At 45.7% G+C, this 19267-nt stretch overlaps 1 protein-coding gene across 1 annotated transcript in view; it reads left to right on the top strand.

The window, feature by feature from the left end:
- Positions 1-17547, top strand: part of DNAJC18 (DnaJ heat shock protein family (Hsp40) member C18) — a 31458-nt gene extending 13911 nt beyond the window's left edge. The window contains exons 4-8 of the mRNA XM_005557931.5: positions 384-569; positions 1620-1729; positions 4194-4303; positions 7418-7590; positions 13474-17547. Of these exons, the coding sequence (XP_005557988.2) occupies positions 384-569; positions 1620-1729; positions 4194-4303; positions 7418-7590; positions 13474-13598 (704 nt within the window). The 3' untranslated portion in view covers positions 13599-17547. The remainder of the gene's footprint in view (positions 1-383; positions 570-1619; positions 1730-4193; positions 4304-7417; positions 7591-13473) is intronic.
- The last annotated feature ends 1720 nt before the right edge of the window (positions 17548-19267 follow it).

The following is a 19267-nucleotide window of genomic DNA, read 5'->3' as shown; positions in this document are numbered from 1 at the left end:
AACACATTTTTTATGAATGAGAGTGCTGACCAGTTGGAGAACATTTCCCCAACATTCCTGGGACTTGTGGTGACTGGGAACCCAAACTGAGGGGGGATTCCTAACTTCTAGGACAGCTGGGATGACTCCAGGACTGTTGATTGGGAGTTAACTCACTTCAGCAGTAGTTCTTAATTCCTGTGATTCCAATGTTGTTTCTGGCGATTAGGGAAAACCTGAAGGGCAAGCACTTTGAAGAACTTTCTAGGCCCAAGCACCTCTCCTTGGGCCCCTGAGAAGTTGTCCAGCACGAGTCACCTCTAGGCTCTTCATCACTGCTGCTGTGATCACTCTCAGCCGTAGCAAAGACTGTGTCCTCATGTGCTGTTTCTTGTTGATTGCAGCAATAGGAAATGCATTTGCAGTCCTGAGCAATCCTGATAAGAGACTTCGCTATGATGAATACGGAGATGAACAGGTGACTTTCACTGCCCCTCGAGCCAGACCTTATAATTATTACAGGGATTTTGAAGCTGACATCACTCCAGAAGAACTATTCAACGTCTTCTTTGGAGGACATTTTCCTACAGGTTAGTCTCCCCAAATTATCATTCTTAAACATATTTCTTTATTTATGGCTCTCAGCAAACTCCTGTTTGAAAATCTGAATAGAGGGACAATGGAATGATGGAAACAGCAAGGATTTGGAATCAGTTGAGCAGGAGTTTGAGGCAAGTCTCCAGCCTCCAGCTGTGCATAATTTTGACCAGATCATTTAGTTTCTCTGACCCTGTTTCCTCTCCTGAAAAATGGGGCTGTTAATAATACCTACTTCACAGGGTCACTGTGAGGATTAGATATTTTTTAAGTGCCTTTTAAATAAGTAACAAAATGCCTATTATTATTATAAAATAGCACTTACAAAGATAAAAGATAGGAAAGTACCCCCAGCAAGTTGGAAGTTGGTATAATTCAATGCCCAGGAAGTAAATTGAATTTTATGAGTTGCTATTAAAAGATACCAGTGACACAATATGGTATTGGGCACGGAAGCAGACGTGAACATGCCAAATAGGATTCATGGCCCAAATGCTCTCTCTCTTCTAGCCTTTTGGGGGTTCTCTCTCACTAGTTGCAAAGGACTATTTAAATGAAGTCAGGAGAGCTCAGCACACTTTAGCTCCAGCTGGTTCACTTGGCTTGCCTACTGTCTTATTTTTCTACTGGGTAAAATAGGCCAATACTCTATCCTTAACAAACCTAGCTGGGAACAAGGACCTTGAAAAAGACAAGGAAGGATTGGGTGCGGTGGCTCACGCACTTTGGGAGGCCAAGGTGGGTGGATCACTTGAGTTCAGGAGTTCGAGACCAACTTGCAATGTGATGAAACCCCATCTCTACTAAAAATACAAAAGTTAGCCAGGCGTGGTGGCGGGTGCCTGTAACCCCAAATACTGAGGAGGCTGAGGTAGGAGAATCACTTGAACCCAGGAAGCAGAGGTTGCAGTGAGCTGAGATCATGCCATTGCACTCCAGCCTGGGTAACAGAGCAAAACTCCGTCTCCAAAAAAAAAGAAAAAGGCAAGGAAGGAGTGTTCGCCATATCCCATACTAAGTATTTCTTTCTCTTTCTTTTCCAGGAAATATTCATATGTTTTCAAATGTGACAGATGACGCTCACTATTACCGCCGACGGCACCGACATGAGAGGACACAGACTCAGAAGGAGGAGGAAGAAGAGAAACCTCAGGTACCTAGGGAGGGAGGAGTGCTGCTGCCCATAAACAGTTGTACTGGACCAACCTTGATGGTACATGATCAAATTTTAGAAGTTGAACTTGAGATATGTTGCTAAGATGTGCTTTAGGAAAGCAAAAGCAATGGTGAGAAGAGCTGGAAAATTGGCCTAAATAGGCAGAATTGTATCCCCTCCCTCTGCCCATTCTTGGGGGCTCTCCCAGGATCTCAGCAATCCTGTGGGGCTGACTTCATCAAGGCTTTTTTTTTTTGAGAGAGGGTCTCACTGTCACTCACGCTGGAGTATAATAGTACAAACACAGCTCACTACAACCTCGAACTCCAGGGCTTAAGCAATACTCCCACCTCCGCCTCTCATGTAGCTGGGACTATAGGTGCATGCCATCATGCCCAGCTCATTTTTTGTAGAGATTAGTTCTCACCCTGTTTCCCAGGCTGGTCACGAACTCCTGAACTCAAGTGATCCTCCTGCCTTGGTCTCCCAAAGTGCTGGGATTACAGGCATGAGCCCCTCTCTGGCTTCAAAATTTTCTTGGCTGCAGAAAATAGGAACTCTCTTCAAAATATTTAGAACTAAAGGAGGTTTAAGGTAAGGGATCAAAGGAGTCTCATGAAGCTCAAGGATAAGAAGCACAGCTGGGCCTTATGACAGACAGGAACAAAGAACTGGGATACTGTCAGGCTCCCAAGCAGCTGTGCTCTGCAGGACTCTTTGGGCCCAGATTGTCTCTAGTTTTCCTGCCACTCTTTGCCTCTGTTTTGTTTTCACCAAGCAGCTTTGCTTGTTCTACTTCCCCTTGCAAATAGCTAGTCTACAGTGCCTGATGGTGTGTGTTCTTCCTTAAAGTGACAACACAGAAGTGAAGGGTGACGAGTCTCAATCCCAGATTCCTAGGAGAGAAAATGTGATTATAGAGTTAGATGTCCTCCCAGTCCATCAGCTGTGGCCAAGCATAATGCTAACCTGGCTCCTAGAGCCCCACTCCTGTAAGAGGCACAGTCTGGGCAGGTTTACCTTGAGATGTTTGCTTCATTGGTCTTGTTAATGGGGCTGCAGGGGGATTACTGGCTGTCAATCCAGGTTGTTGTTGGGCCTCCTTCAGCCTGCTCAGCAGAGAGAATAAAGGTTATTTGGTATAGATTGAGTATCCCTTATCTGAAGTATATGAGACAAGTAGTATTTCAGATTTCAGATTTTTTTTTTTAATTTTGGAATATTTGCATTATACAATTATACATTTGACAATTCCTAATCTGAAAATCTGAGGCTGGGTGCAGTGGCTCACACTTGTAATCCTAACACTTTGGGAGACTGAGGCAGGAGGATTGCTTGAGCCTAGGAGTTCGAGACTAGCTGGGCAACATGGCAAGATCTTGTCTCTACAAAAATTTTAAAATTAACTGCACACGGTAGTATACACCTGTGGTCCCAGCTTCTCAGGAGGCTGAGGTGAGAGAATCATCAGAACCCAGGAGGTCAAGGCTGCAGTGAGCCATGTTTGTGTCACTATACTCTAGCCTGGGTGACAGAGCAAGACCATGTCTCAAAAAAAAAAAAAAAAAATTGAAATCCAAAATGCTCCAATGAGCATTTCCTTTTTTTTTTTTTTTTTTTTTTTTTTTTTTTTTTTGAGACGGAGTCTCACTCTGTCGCCCAGGCTGGAGTGCAGTGGCCGGATCTCAGCTCACTGCAAGCTCCGCCTCCCGGGTTCACGCCATTCTCCTGCCTCAGCCTCCCGAGTAGCTGGGACTACAGGCGCCCGCCACCTCGCCCGGCTAGTTTTTTGTACTTTTTAGTAGAGACGGGGTTTCACCGTGTTAGCCAGGATGGTCTCGATCTCCCGACCTCGTGATCCGCCCGTCTCGGCCTCCCAAAGTGCTGGGATTACAGGCTTGAGCCACCGCGCCCGGCCGAGCATTTTCTTTTGAGTGTCATCCTGGTACGCAAAAAGTTTTAGATTTTGGAGCATTTTTGATTTTGAATTTTCTGATTAGGACTGCCCAACCTGTACTTCTCAGCTGAAAGTACAACCTTCCCAGAAAAGCCTGGGGCTTTGTGGATCCTCCTATGCAGTGCATTGGTAATTTGTTATTTTCTTTGGGACAACTGTCTTATTTTCAATAAGCTTTATATTGATAAAGAACACTTACAGGCCAGGCGCAGTAGCTCACACCTGTAATCCCAGCACTTTGGGAGGCCGAGGTGGGTGGATCACGAGGTCAGGAGATTGAGACTATCCTGGCTGCGGTGAAACCCCATCTCTACTAAAAATACAAAAAAAATTAGCCGGGCTTGGTGGCAGGCGTCTGTAGTCCCAGCTACTCGGGAGGCTGAGGCAGGAGAATGGCGTGAACCTGAGAGGCAGAGCTTGCAGTGAGCCGAGATCGCACCACTGCACTCTAGAAAAAAAAAAAAAAAAAAGCACTTACAGCAAGTTTTTTTTTTTCTTTTTCAGACTACATATTCTGCATTTATTCAGCTACTTCCAGTTCTTGTGATTGTGATTATATCTGTCATTACTCAGCTGCTGGCTACTAATCCCCCATATAGTCTGTTCTATAAATCGTAAGTCTGATATTTCTCAATCTTTTTCAGTAACAGTCTGGGGGTGAAAGACTTGAAGGTTTTGCTGATACATTACTAACATTTCATTTCACCTTTTGCTGTAGAAAACACCAATTTGATGTTTAAAGGAACAGCTGGGTAGTCATGGTGCTGAGACTCAAAAATACTGAAGCAGTCTCCTGTGTGCCTCAGGAAATAGATTGTTTTGTTCTATAGTGACATCATCTGGTCAGCTGCAGAACAGCAGTAGCTGGTTTTTGAAGGATCAGTAGAATTTAAGGTTTAGATGAACACATTATCACACCATGGTAGAGTTAGAAAGACTCTGTTGAGCTGTTGATAGGATTGCTGGACCCTGTGGGTCTCGGAGCATAGTATTCATAATGGGGATCAAGTGATTATTTTCAATTTTTTTGTTTTTGTTGAAGATAGAGAAATTCCTTGTAATGCTTTTTGCATACAGATTATAAACTCTGATAGGATTTTTAAAAATTTCTTCAATTAATTATTTCAGTTGATTCAGTTTCCAAAGTTTGGTCCCCAGACCAGCCATCATCAGTATCAACAGGCAACATGTTAGAAAGGCAGATTCTAGGGCCCCTCCAAATCCATTGAATTAGAGGCTCTGGGGGTAGGACCAGAAGCCTGAGTTTTAGCAAACCCTCCAGATTATCCTGGTCCACACTGAGGTTTGAGAATCACTAGATTATCTTTTTTGTTAGTAATGAATAATAAATTATTGTTCATGATTATAGTTTAGTGGGAAAAAATCTTTTAAAAGTAGAATTTATTAGACAATACATAACAGGAAGAGTCTTTGTCAGTGATCACTGTAGACTGAAGACCATCATTCCAGGTCAATCCAGGTCAGTATTTTCCTTTTTTGTTTGTTTTTGTTTTTTTGAGACAGAGTCTCGCTCTGTCACCTGGGCTGGAGTGCCATGGTGCAATCTGGGCTCGCTTCAACCTCCATCTCCCCGTCAAGCAATTCTTGTGCCTCAACCTCCTGAGTAGCTGGGATTACAGGTGGCACACACCACCACACCCGGCTAATTTTTATATTTTAGTAGAGACAGGGTTTCACTATGTTGGCCAGGCTAGTCTTGAACTCCTGACCTCAGGTGATCCACCCACCTCGGCCTCCCAAAGTGCTGGGATTACAGGCTTGAGCTGTTGGGCCCAGCTAGTATTTTCCTTTTACAGAGAGCGAAGCTGAGGCTGAAAGAGAGGTTTTTTGTTGTTGTTTTTATTTTTGAGGCAGTCTTGCTCTGTCGCCCAGGCTTCCGGGCTGAAGTGCAGTGGTGCAATCTTGGCTCACTGTAATCTCCTTCCTCCGGGTTCGAGTGATTCTCATGCTTCAGCCTCCTGAGTAACTGGGATTATAAGCATGTGCCACCACACCTGGCTAATTTTTGTATTTTTTAGTAGAGACTGGGTTTCACCATGTTGGCTGGGCTGGTCTCAAACACCTGATGTCCACCTGTCTTGGCCTCCCAAAGTGCTGGGATTACAGTCATGAGCCACTGCGCCCAGCCTTCAGAGAGAGGTTTTTGCCATCAGGTCACACACCGATTTCCTCTGTTTCCCAGCTTCTCATGTTTTTCCATATGGCACTTCAGCTTTCTTTCTTGTGAGGCCCGCGGGGTAAGCACGGACCTGCTCTGTAAGATCCCCCAACCCCTTAGAGTGAGGGGAGAGCAGTCATGGCCTCGGCTCTTACTCTAATTAGAGAGGATCTAAGGAGAGGGCCGGGAAAAGGCCAAATAAAATGTAGCCCCTTTAAGTAGAATTTGTCCAGTTTGAAGAAAACCATCTTGGATTCTACACATTTCTGTCACATTGTTTTAACTTTTTTTTTTTTTTTTTTTTTTTTGAGACGGAGTCTCGCTCTGTCCCCCAGGCTGGAGTGCAGTGGAGCGATCTCGGCTCACTGCAAGCTCCGCCTCCCGGGTTCACGCCATTCTCCTGCCTCAGCCTCCCGAGTAGCTGGGACTACAGGCGCCCACAACCGCGCCCGGCTAATTTTTTGTATTTTTAGTAGAGACGGGGTTTCACCGTGTTAGCCAGGATGGTCTCGATCTCCTGACCTCGTGATCCACCCGTCTCGGCCTCCCAAAGTGCTGGGATTACAGGCGTGAGCCACCGCGCCCGGCCACATTGTTTTAACTTGAGTTTGAGGTCCCTTCTGTATTTCCTTACGGTTAGAATTTAGTCAGCTCAGTACTCTTAATGTTGCTGAGCACCAGATACCATTGGATGCCTTGGACCCACAGAGAGTTAGCTCTGAAGCATCATTGAAATATTTTGGGCCGGGCGCGGTGGCTCACGCCTGTAATCCCAGCACTTTGGGAGGCCGAGACGGGCGGATCACGAGGTCAGGAGATCGAGACCATCCTGGCTAACACGGTGAAACCCCGTCTCTACTAAAAAATACAAAAAACTAGCCGGGCGAGGTGGCGGGCGCCTGTAGTCCCAGCTACTCGGGAGGCTGAGGCAGGAGAATGGCGTGAACCCGGGAGGCGGAACTTGCAGTGAGCTGAGATCCGGCCACTGCACTCCAGCCTGGGCGACAGAGCGAGACTCCGTCTCCAAAAAAAAAAAAAAAAAAGAAATATTTTGTCTGAGTTTCTTGCATTTCTCAGTTAGCAGCTATGTGCGAAGTACTTTTTATCATGTCCAAAATATTGCTTCTAGGTTGGTGTGAGCTATCTGTTTTTTAATTTGCTATATAACATAATCAGTTCATTCAACCAGCATTTATAATAACCTACTCTGTCAGGTACCATACTAGATCCTACACAACATAAAAATTGTTTGTTTTAAGCATTCAGCATTCTCTTTTAGCACAGAGAGCAGTAAAAGAGAGGTGAGTCTTTTAAGAGAATAAACTATGCTGAAGCTGAATTCATGGTATGAACGTGCTTACATAATACAATTATGATGATGTTATACGTATAATTTTGCTAAGGATATAAGAAGTGTTGGGTACATTAGAAAATGATATCTACCTCTGCTCTGTGAGCAGATGATGGTGATGATATCTGTGAGGTCAGTGCTAAGAGTAATATTGCCAAATATTATGAGCTCACATGAGCCTCTCTCTCCTTGTTTCAGGACCTTGGGCTACACCATTTCTAGAGAAACTCAGAACCTGCAGGTGCCTTACTTTGTGGATAAAAACTTTGACAAGGCCTACAGAGGAGCTTCTCTGCATGACCTGGAGAAGACAATAGAGAAGGATTACATTGATTATATCCAGACTAGTTGTTGGAAGGAGAAACAACAAAGTAAGATGCTGCAAAAGGGGCATTAGCCGGTGGCCGTGGTTCCTGGCAGGAGGCACCCCCAGCCTCCTGATCCCTCCTCTCTTCTTGTTTGGGGCTACACATGTTTATGTGAACAGAGTCAGAGGACAGAGGCCATTCAGGATACTACAAAAAAGTGGGGGAAATTTATTGACAGGATACATGTGGCCAGGACTTGGCAATCAGGAATTTAGGTGGCGCTAGTCACCTGTCTATATGCCCGTCTCTCTTTGGGTCTCTACCTCTCTGCCCATCTGCCCCCTCTCTTCTCCCCACCAGCTGCCTTCCTTTCTTTCTTCCAGTTTCCCTTTTTCATAACGTTGTTTGCCATGGTTTACAGTAGTTGCCACCCTCCTTATCACTCTCTCAAATTCCCCAGCCTCACCAGTCAGTGCCCCTTTCTGCAGCACACACCTCCGTTAAGTTCTTGGTGCTTGCTGATTTGGTCCACAGTTTCCCAATTCCACACTCTGTAGAGGGAAATCTGATTGAGCCAGCCTTACTTTTTGAACCAGAACAAAGGTTTAGAGGTTTCTGGTATTGAATGAGGTGTCCCCTACCCTCACCTCCAGCTGGTTGTGGCCACACAGAACAAAAGTGACCCCCTGGGTCTGCCCCTTTGGGTGTGGCAGGCCTTCCCCCCTATTTCCCTTTCTGGAGACAGTGGGGATGACAGCGTCTGCCACTGGCTTGCAGCTCCAGCAAGTATTACTAAGGAGTGTCTGCAGAAGGGGCAGCCCGGTCTCAGCCAACAGCTTCACCTTTGGTCCCACTTGAATTCTACACACACACTGCATTAGTGACTGTGTCTTCTCAAACTTGGTTTTGGTTATTTTTATTTTCTTTTTTATTTTTCAGGGGCTACCCTTTTAACTGAAGTTTTGGCTCATGTTTAAAAAGCAAATTCTGACTCATTTCTAAAGCCTTATTACTGAGTATCATTAAATATCTAATGGAGTCTGATAAAATTAGCTCGTTGGTCACAGTGCTGCTAAGCCCTCAGTGACCATCACACACTCCCAACTCCGCCCTCAAGTTAAACTCTCCTTCCTCTGTGTTCTTAAAGCACTTTGTTCAACCTGCTAACATAGTACCAATCACACAGTGTTAGAGTTCCAGAGATATATGTCAGTCTCCCCTGCAAGACTATGGGCTCTCTGGGAATAAGAACTTGGTCTTACTAATTTTGTGTCTCAGGGCCCTGGCACAGTGCTTGCTTCAGAACAGGTGCTCAGCAAATGTCTTTTGAAGAGAGGATTCTCAGGAGTAGAAAACAATGAAAATGCTGAAGATTGTGAATAACAACAGCAGGGTTAGTGTCCTAACTCACCCTTAGGGACCTGGTCTCTGCCCCCTATTTCTGTAAGGCAAAGTCCCACTGTTCTCTCAAAGTACATTAGGAAGTTGGTGAGCAGTGACTCTGGGATATAAGAGGAAATTAAATAGGAAGAGGAAATTCCATTTTTATTGAAAAGCACTGAGGGTTCAGGAAATACTCTACCCCATTGCTAAACTAGATTTTACAAGAATCAAAAATCAGGAAAGAATTTTGGAGCAGGAGAAAGGCCTCATACTAAAAGGCAGTATATAGGCCAGGCATGGTAGCTTATGCCTATAGTCCTGGCACTTTGGGAGGCCGAGGCAGGAGGATCACTTGAGTCTAGGAGTTTGAGACCAGCCTGGGAACCCCATCTCTACAAAAAGTATAAGAATAAGCCAGGTGTGGCAGCACATGCCTGTGGTTCCAGCTACTCAGGAGGTCAAGCCTGGGAGATCGAGGCTACAGTGAGCTGTGATCACTCCACTGCACTCCAGCCTGGGCTACAGAGCGAGATCCTGTCTCAATAAAAAGGCAGTATATACATGGATCCAAATCAGGTGAAAGCCAGTATATGTCCTGAAAGTCCCTATTGTCTGGGTCCTGGGAGGGCTTTGACTTTGTTGCTTTCTGCAAGAACTGGATGAAAATCTGCATTTCACATTCTTCAGACACCCCCTGCCCCACATCTTTCTCTATGGCAGTAAGATGCTGGAATTATGCAAAGAGCACATGGTAAGGATTGCACCAGAGGTGGTTTCTAAGCTTTTGTCCCCATCCCCACGAGGCCTAGTTCAGAGCTTCAGCACTCTCCAGGTATAAATAAAAATCCAGTGAGTGGCCAGGTACTATGGCTCATGCCTGTAATCCCAGCACCTTGGGAGGCCAAGGAGGGTGGATCACCTGAGGTCAGGAGTTTGAGACCAGCCTAGCCACATGGTGAAACCCCGTCTCTACTGAAAATACAAAAATTAGCTGGGAGTGGTGGCACGCGCCTGTAATTCCAGCTATTTGGGAGGCTGAGGCAAGAGAATCACTTGAACCCAGGAGGCAGAGGTTGCAGTGAGCCAAGATCATGCCACTGCACTTCAGCCTGGGTGACAGAGCGAGACTCCATCTCAAAAAAAAAAAAAAAAAAAAAAAAAAAAAAAAAAAAAAATCCAGTGAGTAAGCATGAAGTGTGTACCCACAAGTTTGAAATGGGGATTATCAGCACAAACCCCTTACAAATCTATTTCTGGCATTTAAGTACAGTGGCTATGCAGAGCCTGCACACAACCCAAGTGCCATTTGAGAACAAGCAGCATCTGCCCTCTGAATCCAGCAGCAAGTGCAGCCAACAAGGTTAAATTTAGCACTTGGAGGTTGTAAAAATAAACCCACTTGAGAACAAAGTTCACTCTTGGCAAAATACCAAATGCAAACTGTTTTTAGCAAGGTTAGCCATTGACTTTTTAAATCTTTGGTTCATTTATTTTCTCTGCTCTTCCTTAGAATGCTTAATCTGGGTAAACTTTTTTTTTTTTTTTTTTTTTTTTTTTTTGAGACAGTCTCACTCTGTCACCCAGGCTGGAGTATAGTGGTGCAATCTCGGCTCATTGCAACCTCCACCTCCCGGGTTCAAGCAATTCTCCTGCCTCAGCCTCCCGAGTGGCTGGGACTACAGGCACATGCCACCATGCCTGGCTAATTTTTTTAGTTTTTAGTAGAGATGGGGTTTCACCATGTTGGTCAGGCTGGTCTCAAACTCCTGACCTCAAGTAATCTGCCCACCTCGGCCTCCCAAAGTGCTGGGATCACAGGGGGTTTCACCGTGTTGGTCAGGCTGGTCTCGAACTCCTGACCTCAAGTAATCCACCCACCTCGGCCTCCCAAAGTGCTGGGATCACAGGCGTCAGCCACCACACCCTGCCAATCTGGGTAAACTTTTATGAGCAATCCCTTACTATAAACACTAATTGTCCTGTTTACTTATTCGCAGCTGCATCTAGATAGTAAACCTGATGCCAGAGCAAGTGGCCACACCACGAGGCTAGGCTGAACGAAAGTAGCAGGCAGGAACTGCCTCTTGGCCTAGCCGAGCTGAGCTGAGGTCCTGGCCTGGACTGACAGAGGAGCACTTCTTTCCACACCCTTGAGTAGGATAACCTAGTGGGTAGAAGCTTAGGCTTTGAAATGGGCATAGAGTCCACTTCCTCCGGGAAAGGTTATGTGGGTGATGGAAGATGGCATGGGTGTAACTCTTAGCACAGTGTCTGGCACATAGAAAGTGCCTAATGTCTGGTGGAGTCCTGGCTTTACCTGGCTTTGCACTGTAGACTGGATGCAGTACCATCTCATGGGGCTGGATCATGAGGGCAGTTGGGATCCGTTGCAGTCTTTCAGCTGTCGAGACCAATCTGGGCTCTTTTGCAGCATGTTCTTGGGAGAGGTTCTGGGTCTTGCTTCTCTTGGCAATTTGCCTGAGTCAGTTTATCTTTAAGGCTCAATGCTCTGTCCATCTGTTATAGTGACATTCAGAGGAAGGGGAACTTTCTGCTAAGAAGAAAAGGTATTCTCTGGAACCTGCCATTCCCCAAAATTTTTTTACATTGCTTAGAAGTTATTGAATATTAACAGAATTTGTCAAAAGCAGCATATTCTTGAAGTTGACCCTTTGTTCATTGAAGGATGAAAGGATTCACTGGCAATTTAGAGAGAAGTTGCTCTGAGCTTGGTAGTGGGGATGTGGGACACGGTTCCTTGAAACACTAACCTTGTACAAGGTCCTTGCTGTGGAGCAGGGGTCTCTGAGCTGGTTTCAGTGAGCTTTATGAAAAGCAATGTGATATTTTGAGAAAAGCAGTTATCTTTCATCAGCTTGTTGAAGTGGCCTTCAATGTAGAAAATATAAAGAGTCACTAGCCCTTAATGTTTCCTGGAACAAGATTTCAGGGAATGAGGCATTTAGAAAAGCTGAGCGAATGAAAAACCTAAGGAAATAATTTCAAAGAAAAGCAAAACCACAGAATCTGTTTCAATACTGGTGTAACTGTGACTCCAGAGGACTAAAGGCACAGACTGACTTCACAGAGGCCTCCTGGGCAGAGGTTACCCACAGGCCAAGGAAGCCTGAGATTGGAGTTAGTGGCGAGCCCTGGGCAGGATGCAGGAGCAGAGAGCTTTCATTTGGATACGGCCCATGATCCTCCATGAAGCCCCATCACCTGCAAGGGTGACTGTGCCAAGACAAGCCCTGGCTAGCAGGCACTGCAGGCACCCTCACCGAGCAGGGAGAGCACATTGTTCTGGAGCCTGGGAGACCCACTGCTTGCCAAGCAACTGCTGGGCTACAGCCCAGGCTGTTTGGCCTCCATTGTAGAGGGAGGGTTTTTATGCATATCCACCCCTCACCCTGGAGTCCTGCATTTAATCTGCACTTTGGGCCTTACTTGGGGGTAAATAGCATCATTGTGAGCAGAAATGCCAGACAGTGTTTTGTGTTGACAGAAACGTATTCAGAAAGCAATGCCCATTGTTCCCCCTGGCTAAATAATAATTCCTGTTTCCAGGCAGTTTGCTGATTAATCAGACAGGTGTCTTTCGTTCCACCAAGAAAAACAAAATCTGTCAGCAAGACGATTAAGAATGGATAGGCAGATTTCAAAACAATTAAAATAGCATTTTTACAAGTCTGGTCCTTTAAACACTGAGTAGCTGCCTGCTGTCAGAGGCTTTCAGAAGCCACACACCACATCCAAGCATGCCATCCTGTTAATATGCAATACGTCTCTAAAGGTGCTTTTCAGGCATTCCTCCCTGAGTATGCCTGAAACCTCACAAAAGAATAAAAAATAGAGGCAGCCAAACCACCGTTGAGTCAGGAAACATAGAGATTATATTCTGGTTAAAAATAGAATGACCTTCTCCACCATGAAGAGAAAATGAAATTCCTTTAGTCAAGGAGACAAAGGTCACCAGATCCAGATGATTCAACTTTTAAAAAGGCCCAGCTGCCTTTGGCCTTTGAGTTGGGGACCCCACATGTGGTGAGGAAATGAAGAATGCCAGTAGCGCCCTGGCCTTGTGTAGACGCACACCTGGCAGCAGTAGGCTCTGTGTGCCTTCGCACATGTGAGTTATGATGCAGCAATGCAGGAGAAGAATAGAGCAGCTGTCTGTTTCAGATGGCAGGAATAGGCCACTGGACTCCATTCTCTCCCAGCTGCCGTCGGAATCCCACTTGTAGGAGGCTGTGGTGCGGTCTCACTGCACACGCGCAGGTTTCCTAAGTCTGGTGCCAAATGTTTTCTTGGTAAGAACTAAGTTCAGTGCTTTTATAAGACAGCACAGATACTGTTGGACTGCAGGGTCACAGGTGCCCTTTAATCCTCCACACCTGGTCTAGTGCCTCAGATGTGTTTTGTGAATAAATGAGTAAATGTTTCTTACATTTAATTGAAAGAAAAAGCTTGAAATGAAGTAAAAGGAGCTTTGACTCCAGAAATGTTGAAATGAAACAAAGGAGCTCAACTCTTGATGAACTGGTTACCTCTTTTATCTTTCAGAGTCAGAGCTGACAAATTTGGCAGGATTATACAGAGATGAACGATTGAAACAGAAAGCAGAGTCGCTGAAACTTGAAAACTGTGAGAAACTTTCCAAACTCATTGGCCTACGCAGAGGTGGCTGAGAGGATAATGGTCCTATGCAGGGCTGGGGTTTTGCTACTTGTTCCTATTTATGTTCCTGATTCCATTTTATAATACAAAATTAGGTAATGGTGAACACTTTACTATTTGCTAAGTTCGTTGGTTGGGCAGAGTGGCAGGAGCATGGGCACGAGAGCCAGACGTGTCCTCACAGAATCCGTCCTGGGGAGTGACTCCAGGTCCCAGGAGGAGTTCGTCTAAGTTAAATTAATGGCAAAGCATTGGATTCTGTTTCCCTGCTCCATGCCTACCCTGCCTCTGTGAATGGAGTTCAGGGCATCCCAGAGCAGATCCATGTTTTCTTCCTTCTTCCCTTCTTCAGTGAAGTCTTAAGACCCAGGCATTCCTAGGCTTAGCCAAAGCTTAATATTAGTTATTTACACTGTCTACCAAGAATTATACCTCTCCCTTCATTAGAGTCATCATCTCTGCCAAGATTTAGCCTTTGGAACATGTTCCTGCCCAGCTTTCCATTTTCTAGGGGAATATGGAGAAATTTAAACTATTGTAGTCAATAGTTTTCTATTATTCCAATCTCTGCTCAGTAGCATTAGCAAACTGCCTGATTTGAGTTTCCTTTATTTCCTTAACCCTCTCTCTTTTAGAGGGTCCAGAAATTAAAACTACTGAGCAGCATCCGGAGGCAGGGGCCAGGGTGAAGGTATAAAGCAAGACCGAGCCTCATCTCCTCCATGAAGCCTCCCTAGTCCATCATAGAACCCAGAGAATGTCCCTTCGGTCATTTCTCCTCAGTGTCATCATTGGTGTCATCGCACTTGGGCTGAGTTCCTATATCCCACAGAGGCAGATGGTCAGACCCAGGAGGAGGCATTGCCATTTCTCCAGGCTGTTTGCTGAAGCCTAGAGATACAGGGGACAGATCCTCTCTCCCTGGATATGGGGGTCTAGCACTGGCCCCAGTAGCCACTTTGTTTAACCCGGTATCCTATAGTTTGTGATTTGAGATGCTTTTTCCATTTATTGAGTGCCTACTATAAAAGCAGGGGCTCTCACACATATTTTCTTAAGCCTCCTCACAACTCTGAAGTAGATGTATTATCCCTGGTTCTATGAATGAGAACATTGGCCCAGAGAGGAGGACACAGGTCATACAGCTGATAGTGGCAGAGTGAGACAGCAGGCTGCGTGTCAGCTAGAAAGTGGGAGAGAGCATCCTCATGTCTCAGGTGATTCTAGCCAGGCTGGTGAAGCAGAACCTTTCCCGAGGATGCCTCTGTCCTGCCCCACCCCATGACACCTCGCCCTTTCTGTGGCAATCCTGAATCCATTCAGGACGTCCCTGCTGCTCTTTAAGGAGCAGGACCCTGTCTAACATAAATTCTGTACACAAAACAAGAGGTCCATCACAGGCAGGGAACCCTCCCACTGGTGACAAGAAAGAATTCAGTCACTGCCTGGGCTGTGTGGTTCTGGGCCTTCCTGTAGAGCTGAGCTGCCTGGATTATCATGACTCTGAACTTGGAAGGATCATTAAGTGACTGTAGCCTACTCTCCATGCTTCCTTCATATTGGAAGAAAAGTTTCTGTTAGAGAGTCGGCCGGGTGCAGTAGCTCATGCCTGTAATCCCAGCACTTTGGGAGGCTGTGGCAGGTGAATCACCTGAGGTCAGGGGTTCAAGACCAGCCTGGTCAACACGGTGAAACTCCATCTCTACTAATAATACAAAAATTAGCCAGGCGTGGTGGCATACACCTGTAGTCCCAGCTACTCATTCTCTGATGAGAATCGCTGCAACCTGCGAGGCGGAGATTTCAGTTAGCTGAGACCACGCCACTGCACTCCAGCCTGGGCAACAGAGTGAGACTGTATCAAAAAAAGAAAAGAAAAAAAAAAAAAAAGAGAGCATCTACATTAGAACAGATTCCAAAGTAAAGTCTCTTCATCCCAATGCATGGCCATGATTTACACAGACGTGCCTAGCATGGCTCACCAACATCTGAACGGTTGTTCCCTACCATGCCTCTGCAGGCATTGCACAGGGTCAGGAGATGGGTTCACAGGTAAAGATTGGGGGCTTTAGTGGCTTGTAGGGGACAACTGCTCAGTTGTAGGGAGAGGGAGCATTTCTAGAAATAGCCAGATTTTGCTACCCAACTAGGTCTGTCCTCCTGGTTTTGGGGGCCCCTTCTTGATCCCTTCTGAGTGACTGAGGGAGGTTACATTGTAAAATGTGTCCATGAGCTAAACAGGCTTATGGAAAGTTCTTATATACACAAAAAAATCAAAGGTCTCCTCTCCCCATCCCTAACCTCTGCTAGAAAATTTGCCATAATGAAACTGACTTGACAGATTAAAAGACCCTGTCCTCGATGGCCAGGAATTGGATAGTCACCCATTTTATGGACTTCATGGCAGCGATGAGTAATCTGTGATGATACTAAATAGAGGCAATAGTAACTAACTCCATTAAATGTCATGCTGATTGTCTGTTTTTATAGCACTGATGATACTGTTTTATTTATTACCAATAGACCACAACATTCACATCTGTTTTTCCTCAAGGGAACCATATTTGCTTTTGGTTGAAGGATTTATCTATTTGATACTATCCAGAATATTGTTAAACTATAATTTCCTGGGTTATATTTTAGATGGGTTGTCTGCATGGTGGTAAAATAAGCTTTTTCCTCTTGCCTACATCCTTTGGAAGATCTCCTGATCATACATAACTAGGTAGGGCTTATTCTTGCTGTTGGAGCTTGGCACCCAGCTCTAGACTGTTTCTTTGAGTATTACTGCAGATTGGAGACGTGTGTGATAGGAGCAGGGCTCAGAAATAGGGCTTGAGGCTCAAGCAGAAACTGAAGCTGTCATTCAAATGAAGGTGCTCTCTCTACTGCATGATCGACAGTGAGGAAAGGAGGATGAAAATCCTTCTTATCACTAAGAGCTTGAAGGAATCCACGTCCCCAGATTAGCAACCCTAGAGTTCATCTGCGCAAGCTAGGAGATGTGTAAGCTTCCTTGACCAGCGCAGGCCTTACAGCACAGGAGCAGTGACCAGTAAGGAAATGCCACTGCTGTGCTTTCTGTTGGAAACTGCTGGAAAATATAGTGAACTGGCCGGGCACAGTGGCTTATGCCTGTAATCCCAACACTTTGAAAGGCTGAGGCAGACAGATCGTTTGAGGTCAGGAGTTCAAGATCAGCCTGGCCAACATGGTGAAACCCCGTCTCTATTAAAAATGCAAAAATTAGCCGGGCATGGTAGCAGGTGTCTGTAATCCCAGCTCCTCGGGAAGCTGAGGCAGGAGAATCGCTTGAGCCTGGGAGGCGGAGGTTGCAGTGAGCCGAGATTGCAGCAGTACACTCCAGCCTGGGTGACAGAGTGAGACTCTGTTTCAAAAAAAAAAGAAAATGCAGTGAACTTCAGATGCCACTGGAACATGGGTTCTAGCAGCCTGGTCAAACTATGTGTCATTCTTTTTCCTCCTTATACTCAGGACGGGCTTTGTGAGGAGGCACTGTGCGGTTCCAGTGACTTTCTGTTACAGCTGGCCACACCACACAAGCAAGTGCCTCATCTGCATGCAGTGCTCCTCACAGGAGCTTGCACTTCATTCCTATTTATTCTGCCCTCATTTAAGGTGTGAGCTTAGTGTCCTAATATATTTATTTTTGGAAAGGGCCAAGTTACAAAACATCTTTTTTTGAGGCTGCACTGTTGATATGGCATGCAGTGACCACCAAGAAAGTATATACTCATGTGTTAGATACTGATTACATCATTTACATCATGCTCAGTATTTGGAATTGAAGATGTGAATGTTCTGTGACCAGAGTAGGGATGACACAAATGGAATCAGCTCCTGGTGGACTAAGAATCTTGAAAAAAATCTAGCCACCTCATCCACTATATCTGGATTAAATGTATTTTAACAAAAACATTAAACAATTTTATATAAAAAGAATGGCTACTTTTCCTTGGTTCTTTTACCTTTACCCATGGCGTCCTTGGGCACTGCGCATCGCCTGACTCCCTTGGAGCCACTTCCGACTAAAGAAGCTTTTGATGCCTGCTCCAGTCTTCCCTCACCCATCAGTGGGATTATTTGCATTTAGAATAGAAGATAGCATTGTTGGCATCAGTTCCACATTTTCTATCAGATAACAGCAGTTGCAGTACATCACAGCCAATATACAGATCAAAACTACACTTAGCATCAGAAATTCAGGTGTTATCCCAGTTCCTTGCTGGCTTTGTTCCTAGTGGCCCATATTTAGGAAAGTTTTGGTTTAAAAATATAGTAAATGATATTTACATGATCCTAACTGGTAATGATAGCTTTCATTTGAAAAAGAAAGCGAGATGAGATTCAATTCAGCAATGATTGAGAACTTATTCTGAGCCAGATGGGCTGGGTTTTTGGGATGGGGGTCAGGGAACAGGTGAGGCCCAGCACCAAGACTCCTGGAGCTCATATCTAATGGGAAGGCCAGGCTTTCCACAGCGCTCCCCAGTGCAATGAATAGCTAAAGGGAGACCAAGGGGACCACAGACTCTATAACAAAGGAATTTAACCCAGTCTGAGGGGTCAGTGAAAGCAACTCTGAGGAAGAGAGATGTGAAATATAATCACCCTTCCTACAGAGATGAATAGATTTTTATTTAGTGAAGGAGCATGGAAGCAAGACTTCCAGTGCTCCCATTTCCATCACTAGCACTTCCACCCATCCAAGTGCCGAAGTCAGCAACCCAAGCCAGGCACAGTTATGTGCACCTGCATCCCAGCTACCTCCGGAGGCTGAGGTGGGAGGATCACTTGAGGCCAGGAGCTTGAGACCAGCCTGAGTGATATAGCAAGACCCCATCTCTGACAATAAAATTAAAAAGTTGGCCAGGTGCAGTGGCACACTCCTGTAATCCCAGCACTTTGGGAGCCCGAGGAGGGTGGATCACCTGAGGTTGGGAGTTCGAGACCAGCCTGACCAACATGGAGAAACCCCATCTCTACTAAAAATACAAAAATTAGCCAGGCATGATGGCGGGTGCCTGTAATCCCAGCTACTCGGGAGGCTGAGGCAGAAGAATCACTTGAACCTGGGAGGCGGAGGTTGCAGTGAGCCAAGATTGCACCATTGCACTCTAACCTGGGTGACAGAGTAAGACTCCATCTCTTTTTTTTTTTTTTTTTTTTTTTTTTGAGATGGAGTCTCGCTGTCTCCCAGGCTGGAGTGCAGTGGCCGGATCTCAGCTCACTGCAAGCTCCACCTCCCGGGTCCACGCCATTCTCCTGCCTCAGCCTCCCGAGTAGCTGGGACTACAGGCGCCTGCCACCTCACCCGGCTAGTTTTTTTTGTATTTTTTAGTAGAGACGGGGTTTCACCGTGTTAGCCAGGATGGTCTCGATCTCCTGACCTCATGATCCACCTGTCTCGGCCTCCCAAAGTGCTGGGATTACAGGCTTGAGCCACCGCGCCCGGCCAAAGACTCCATCTCAAAAGAAATAATAATAATAAAAATAAAAAGTCAAAAACCACTGGGCATGGTGGCTCACGCCTGTAATCCCAACACTTTGGGAGACTGAGGCAGGTGGATCACAAGGTCAGGAGATCGTGATCATCCTGGCTAACACAGTAAAACCCCATCTCTACTAAAAACACAAAAAATTAGCTGGGCGTGGTGGC

Source organism: Macaca fascicularis, chromosome 6, assembly GCF_037993035.2.
Source record: "Macaca fascicularis isolate 582-1 chromosome 6, T2T-MFA8v1.1".
Classification (NCBI taxonomy): Eukaryota; Metazoa; Chordata; class Mammalia; order Primates; family Cercopithecidae; genus Macaca; species Macaca fascicularis.
Note: the sequence above shows the minus strand (reverse complement) of the source record. Positions and strands in the feature narration are given on the sequence as shown.